We start from the raw sequence: 7,357 nt of genomic DNA, 5'->3' as shown, positions 1-7,357 counted from the left end.
GGGGGCAGGGGCCTTCCACGTTCCCCCACAAGCGGGGCAGGGAGAGAGGAGGGCAGGATGACGGGGGAGCCCTCTGCTGGTCTCGTTGATTGCTGGGGAGGTGGGGGTGACCTAAGAAAACCCCAGCTCAGAATGCTGGGGACGCCCCTACTTGGGGAAAACCGAGGCTCTGCCGGCCCCAGGAGAGTCCAGGGAAAGCAGAGGGGACAGGAGCTGTTGCCCTAGGCTGGTGGGTCTCCTGGGAACCACCCCCTCAACCCCCAGGATGAGCGCTTGTGGTGGGGAGGGTCTGGACAGGGCCCCCTTGGCAGTCTTGCTGGGAGTCGGGGTACAGGCCCTATGGTTGGCAGCCAAGGAAGGTTCTGGGTGGCCGGGGTCCTCCGCCCAGCTCCGGGCCCCACCCGTGTTCCCTTAGAGCCTCACCAGCACAGGACTAGAGGGCTGCCCACTGGCCTCCACTCTGCAGGGACCAGCCCAGAGCCGATGGGACCAGAGACCAGCGACCACAGGGTCCAGAGCCCCCGGCCTCACAAGGGCCTTCCCCGGCTCCATGAACTCGGCCCTGCTCAGCAAGCCCCCCAAGATGACGTGACAATCGGTACCCCAGTGTCCCGTAGGAGGCACCAACTTCCTTCGGCGTTTGCCCTCGGCCGTGGGTGAGGCTGGACAAGAAGGTGGGTCAGCGGACAAGCTCCCTCAGCCCTGGACATCATTTTCTGGGGTGAGGGTGGGGGAGGAGAAGGGGGGGTGCTCTCTGGAGGGTCTGGGGGCTCCAGGAAGCCAGGAGGAGGGCATGGGGAGGCCTTGGCTTGGGTCCCAGGCCTGGCGGGGTCAGTCATCGGGGGCGTCTCCTAGAGACTCCACCTCTGGGGGCCCCGGGGCCGGTTTTCCAGTCTGTTGAGAAATACTGCAAGAAGAGTCTTCAGGGTGGGGCTGGGCCCAGGCCTGGGCGGGGTGGATGGGGAGGAGCGGAAGAGGCCCTTCTAGTGCTTCTCTGCTTGGCTGACTTTCAGGGCGCTGATGACGCCGTTGATGTTTTCTTCCGGTACCTGCGAGGGGTGGGAAGTAAACATCTGGGAGCCGCCGGACGGGGCCTCCCCTGCCCTGGGGTGGGGGCCCGACACTCACCAGTGCGTGGTCGAACTTGAAGGTGCTGATGTAGTAGGCGGGGATGTCTGCGGCAGCCAAGGGCTCGGAGATCTGGGCCACGATGCCGCACTCATCTGGGGACAGAGGCGGGGACCAGGCTCAGCCCTCCCCCTGCCGCGTCACCCAGTGCAGCCTCGGCCGTTCCCCGACAGGTCTCTTGAGCTCCTGCTTTTCTGCCTGGTCTCTCGGGGCTCCTGGCTGGAGGTGGTCGTACAGGCCCCGTGCCTGCACTCCAGATGACTGACTGTCCTGCTACGTGGTGGAGACTGGTTGTGTCCTAAGATTCTTAAACTACAGACACATTCGTTTTTATTTCTATAAAGTAAGGCGGGAGGGAGATGAGGGTCTAGAATGGTGCCTTTCAAACAGTGGCTGGTGACCGTTTGGGACATGAATTTAGAAGGCTGGCGACTAGCGCTTTATTAAGCGACAACAGGGGACTTCCCTGGTGGTCCGGTGGTTAAGAATCCGCCTGCCAACGAAGGGGACCCAGGCTTGACCCCTGGTCTGAGAAGACTCCACATGTTGCAGGGCAATGAAGCCCTCGTACTGCAATGAGTGAAGGCCTTGAGCCTATGCTCTGCAGCCAGGGAAGCCACCGCAATGCGATGCCTGTACGCTGCGACGAGAGAGTAGCCCCTACTCGCTGGCCTTGAGCCTGTGCTCCGCAGCCAGGGAAGCTACCGCATCAGGAAGCCTGTACACTGCGACGAGAAAGTAGCCCCTACTCGCTGCAGCTAGAGAAAGCGCTCGGGTAGCAACACTGACCCAGGGCAGCCAAAAATAAGTAAATAAAACTAACAACAGCAACAAAAGACAACAGCAAAGGGAAGGGCAAGGAGCTCGGACAGCACGGCTGTGAGCGCAGTTTTGTGAAAGCGTAGAGTTGTTAGGGTGTGTGTGTGCTGGGCTGTGATGGAAAACACATTCCTGCAAACCATGGTCAAAAGCATATGACATCTGCCAACCTAGAATCTTTCCGATTCTCAAAAAGTTGTTTTTCTCGCGGGGCTATTTTTAATTAATTTACTTTTGGCCGTGCTGGGTCTTCATGGCCGCATGGGCTCTGCTCTAGGTGCAGCAAATGGGGGCTACCCTCCCGTTGTGGTGCGTGGGCTTCTCATTGCTGTGGCTTCTCTTGTTGCAGAGCATGGGCTCTAGGGCGCGTGGGCTTCAGCAGTTGACACCCCCACGCTTTAGAGAGCAGGCTCCATAGTTGCAGGGCATGGGCTTAGTTGCTCCGCGGCATGTGGGATCCTACCGGATCAGGGATCGAACCTGTGTCTCCTGCACTGGCAGGTGGATTCTATACTACTGAGCCAGTAGGGAAGCCTTGCACGGCTATTTATAGCTATTAGCCTAGCGTTAAAACCCTCCACATTCCAGGAAGGTAGGTCCCATTGCTGCTTCTTATATGCCAAATGCCAGGACCCCTGGTGCCTGCCCATGAGGCCACTCAAAGCGGAACACAGCGTCTACAGATGCTAAGATGATTCGAGTTTCACTCACTAGCCCACCTGAATTCTCCCTTCATCCTTTCTTTTTTCTGTAATGTTATTATACTGGTGTGCTTTGGTAAACTCTAAACCAAATCTGGGAATAAAAGGAGAAGCTGATACCCATGGCTAATTATTAGAGAAATGTATATAACGTGACAATGACGTACCACCTCTCACCCCAGTCAGAATGGGCATCATTTAAAAGTCTACAAATAACAAATTCTGGGGAAGGTGGGGGAAAAAGGGAACCTTCCTATAACTGATGGTGAGAATGTAGGTTGGTGCAGTCACTGTGGAAAACAGATATGGAGGTTCCGCAGAAAACTAAAAGCAGAATTATCATGTGATCCAGCAATCCCACTCTGGGACATATATGTGGACAAAACTCTAATTTGAAAAGAAACACGCGTCCCCATGTTCATAGCAGCCAGGACATAGAAACAACCGAAGTGTCCACTGACAGATAAATGGATGAAGAAGATGTGGTACATTGGGATACTACGGAATACATCGGAATATGCGACGGAATACTGCTCAGTCTCACAAAAAAAATGAAATGATGCCATTTGCAGCAGCAACGTGGGCGGACCTAGAGATGATCAGACTAAGAAGAAGATCAGGAGAGACAAGTACCATATGATAGTGCTTATATGTCAAATGTAAAACATGATACAAGTGAACTAATGCACAGACTTCCCTGTGGTCCAGCGGTTAAGGATCCACCTGCCAATGCAGGGGACACGGGTTTGATCCCTGCTCTGGGAAGATCCCACGTACCAACGGGCAAGTAAGCCTGTGCGCCACAACTCCTGAGCCCACGAGCTGTACTACTGAAGCCCCAGTGCCCAGAGCCCACGCTCTGCAATGAGAGAAACTGCCACGGTGGGAAGCCTGAGCCCCAAAACTAGACAGTAACCCCGACTCAATGCAGCTAGAGAAAGCCCATACACAGCAACAAAGACCCAGCCCAGGCCCTGCCCTGCAAAAAACTGAACTCACTCACAAAACAGAAATAGGCTCACAGACACAGCAAACAAACATGGTTGCCAAAGGGGAAAGGGGGTCAGTGGGGGATAAACTAGAAGGAGTGTGGGATGAACAGATACCCACTACTACACATAAAGCAGTGTCGAACCCCAGGGGCTCACCAAATCCCAGGGGCTGTCCTCCAATCCGCACCATCTTCCAGAGCTCCCCAGATGCGCTCGTGAACAACAGATTACTAGGAAACCTTAAAAGGGAGCGAGAGACGTCAACCCCAGATGCTGAGTGCTCCCCCCGCCAGCTCTCCCTGGAATGCTCCCTGTCGCTGGGGCATTTATGCTGGACTGGAACTCAGGGGCCCCCAGGACCCTCCAAGCCCTCAGTCCACACGCTCCGCACATTCCCTCCTCCAGGGGTGGGGGGGTGGGGGGCAGGTAGGCAAAGCTGGGATTGGGCTTTGGGAACAACTGCCCCCTTTGCTCCGGCTGGTCAGGGTACCCCTCCTCAGCTCCAGACTGGAGGATGGGGTGGGGGAACGAAGAGCACTGGACAGTGCTGGGTGACTCGGGGCCTTCGTCTTGAGAGGCCTGTCATCTGTAAGCTGGGGTTGCTCACCTGCAATGAAGGGCTGGGGCGGGGACTTGTTAGGACCAAGTGGGTGACGGGCCCATTGTCAGCCTCCACCCGGGGCCTGGCTCACCTCTGCTGGGTCTGCACGTCCATCACCAGGGAGATGTAGCCCTCGATGAGGGAGAAGGAGAAGAAGCGGATGTGGTCGCAGTCATCGCCGGACGCCAGGGGGTCCTTCACTCTGGGGGCCGGGGGAGATGGTGAGGGTGGAGTGAGGGACCCACTGCACCCTGACCCTCACCTGGCCCACCTGCCCTGCCTGTCAGCTGCGGGGTGTTCGGGGAGGCACTGACCAAATCCTGGCTCTGACCCCGCCTTGCTGGGGGACCCTGAGCCACTGCCCCCTCATTGGTCTCCACACCTGAGACGTAGGTGACTCCACGGCATTCACGGGGGTGAGCACCGCACTTCACAGTGTTGAAGACCCAGCTGGCCCTCTGCATGGGCTATACTTATCCATTCCTGGCAGGGTTTCTCTGCCAACATCTCAGGGGACAGTCTGTGGTCACTGCCAGCTTGCTGGCCCCTGATCCCACCCCACTTGGTGCTGGCCAAAACTTAAAATCTGCCCTGAGGAAAAATGCAAAGTTGTCATCCACCAAATGAAAAAAACCTGAGTTCCTGGCTTTTCAAATGACTGGGCTTGTCCAGGAGCTCAGGGGACCCTGGAGTGTTCATAACATCTACATGTGGGCCTGGGGTTTCAACAAGTTTTGGGGTTTGCAATGAATCAATTCTCCCCTTTAAGAAATGGGATTTGGGGTAGAGTCATGTCTCTCTTCTCAGGCTAGCTCCCAGGGCAGGCCTGTGCCTCCCCTCAGACTGGGGCTTATAGGCAGATTCGTGTCTCCTTGGCCCACCCTGCAGCCCCTCACCCCCGAGGGGGCCCTACCCGTTGGAGTAAAACATGACGTCCATGAGGAGTGTGGCAACGGTGGGCAGCGTGTCGGGGTCCAGGCTGGTGACACAGAACCTGTTGCTTGGGCTGGACAGTGGGTGGATGACGGGCCTCTGGACTGTGGGAGCACAAATACAGGGGGTGCTGAGGGCAGGAGGAGAGGAGGCGGCAAGGGGCCTGGGGGCGGCGGGGGCGGTCAGCCAGCAGCTGCTCTGGGAGGCCCGATGGCAGGCTCTGAGATCCGGCCCCAGTCACTTCTGCAGCTCCCAGCAGCCCTTGCAGCTCTCCTAATTCTCTGGGCTCACCCCGCCAGACCCCTGGGCCTTTGCACGTGCCATGCATCTGCCTGGAAAGCCCTTCCCAAACTTCACCACCTATCTTATTAGCTCCTACTTGTGCTGTAAGTGTTTCAGCCTGAGAGTCACTGCCTCTGAGAGGCCCACACTGACACCCTGGGCTGGGTCAGCCATGGCCCCTGGCCATTTCTGGCTGTGTCCACATTCATCGCCCTTTGGAGACCCTGGGTCTGAGGACTGTTGATCCGTGTGATGCCAGGCCCTCAGCCGAGGCTCTGAGAATGGGGGTGCCCTGGGGCAGGACCTGGTCATTTCCTGAAGTTTCTCTGCACAACTCTCCCCGCCCTCAACTCACCCATCTTGGGCTTCACAAAGCCGTTGGTGATGCCGAGGTTCTCAGCCGCCACCGTCTCGCCATTGACGACCCGCAGGATGGTGAACTCTGATGACAAGGTGTGGGTGACGAAGGGCAGGTCCCGCTCACGCACCTGGGGACAAGGAGTCCATGAAGTGAGTGTACCATGATCCCCGGATGGAGTGGGGCTGGGGGCACCGGCCTCTTTACTCTGAAATTCTGTGCCCAGAACCAGTGTCCCCCTCCCAGCCTCCCACTGTCCTGGTTGAGACAGGGGCATGTGGGACCAGGGACCTGGGACCAGGGGCACGTGACTCTCCAGGGACAGAGGGAGGACCAGAGGGGAGAAGATGCTCCACCGAGGGCCGGGACGTGTGGGTCCACACCCCACTCCCTTTAGAATGCGGTGCCGAACCTGCCCCCGCCGGCCATGCCCTCCAGGGTGGCCACGCCCCCACGGGAGAAGAGCACAAATAACACAGTGGCCAGGAATTACTGTCAGCTCTGTGACTGGACAGCGAGATCAAACCAGTTCACCCTAAAGGAAATCAACCATGCATGTTCATGGGAAGGCCTGATGCTGAAGCTGAAGCTCCAATACTCTGGCCACCTCGTGTGAAGAGCCGACTCACTGGAAAAGACCCTGATGCTGGGCAAGACTGAGGGCAGGAGGAGTAAGGGGGCAGCAGAGGATGAGATGGTTGGATGGCATCACCGACTCAGTGGACATGAGTCTGAGTAAACTCCGGGAAGTAATGAAGGACAAGGAAGCCTGGGGTTGCAAAGTGTCACACATGATTTAGCAACTCAACAACTCTGATCAAAAACGCCTGCTCCCCTGGAGGAAGTGCTGTGGGATTGGGGAGCCAGAAATCTAGCTGTGAGGGTGTCCCACAGACACATCTGGTATCCAGTTCAAACCAAACAGGGTCCACTCAAAGGGCAGGTAGTGGATGGAGCCAGAGCCTAGCCTGGGCCATGTGACACTGGACTGATGACCCCAAGGTCCCCTTGACCTTTCTCTGAGCAGACCATGAAATGGGGGTGGGGGCAAAGACTTTGCGGTTCACATCGGTGGGGGTGCCTGCGTCACAGCTTACCAGGATGAAGTCCGTCTGGTAGGTGGAAAGCATGAACACCGAGATGTTCTGATCGGCCAGTGGGGCGATGACCGACTTGGCGATCTTGGTCACGCCAATGGGCTGGGAGCTGGAGAAGCTGCCGCCGCCAGACACCACATTGAGGGCCAGCCAGGTGGCGTCGGCCACGCTCAGGTGTTCCGAAGAGGGCAGTTCTGGAGGGGGACACGGAGGCCCGGCCTGTGACTGATGGGCCCCAGCTGTGCGACCCTGGCCAGCCCGCCTTCTGGACCCCAGCGCCCTCATCTGTCAGAAGAGGACGAGAGACTGGCCTCCTCTGTCCCTCCTGGGAGGACTGAGCAGGGAAGACCTTCAGAGGAGTCTGGACATGCTGGGCAGCTCAGTAGGGTGGGGGCCCTGGGGTTTATCTGCTCGGGGCCTCAGTCCCCAGCTGTGAAGTGATGAGT

At 57.6% G+C, this 7,357-nt stretch overlaps 1 protein-coding gene across 1 annotated transcript in view; it reads right to left on the bottom strand.

The window, feature by feature from the left end:
• GATSL2 (GATS protein-like 2) overlaps window positions 1–7,357 on the bottom strand; it is a 13,065-nt gene continuing 5,708 nt past the window's right edge. Inside the window, exons 3-9 of the mRNA XM_010854270.1 lie at window positions 6,912–7,105; window positions 5,812–5,944; window positions 5,155–5,278; window positions 4,333–4,443; window positions 3,797–3,879; window positions 1,129–1,223; window positions 1–1,049 (exon numbers count right to left, since the gene is read on the bottom strand). Coding sequence (XP_010852572.1) covers window positions 984–1,049; window positions 1,129–1,223; window positions 3,797–3,879; window positions 4,333–4,443; window positions 5,155–5,278; window positions 5,812–5,944; window positions 6,912–7,105 — 806 coding nt within the window. The 3' untranslated portion in view covers window positions 1–983. The remainder of the gene's footprint in view (window positions 1,050–1,128; window positions 1,224–3,796; window positions 3,880–4,332; window positions 4,444–5,154; window positions 5,279–5,811; window positions 5,945–6,911; window positions 7,106–7,357) is intronic.

This window comes from Bison bison, unplaced genomic scaffold (assembly GCF_000754665.1).
Source record: "Bison bison bison isolate TAMUID 2011002044 unplaced genomic scaffold, Bison_UMD1.0 scf7180017864340, whole genome shotgun sequence".
Taxonomy (NCBI): Eukaryota; Metazoa; Chordata; class Mammalia; order Artiodactyla; family Bovidae; genus Bison; species Bison bison.
This window is presented reverse-complemented; position numbering and strand designations above follow the sequence as displayed.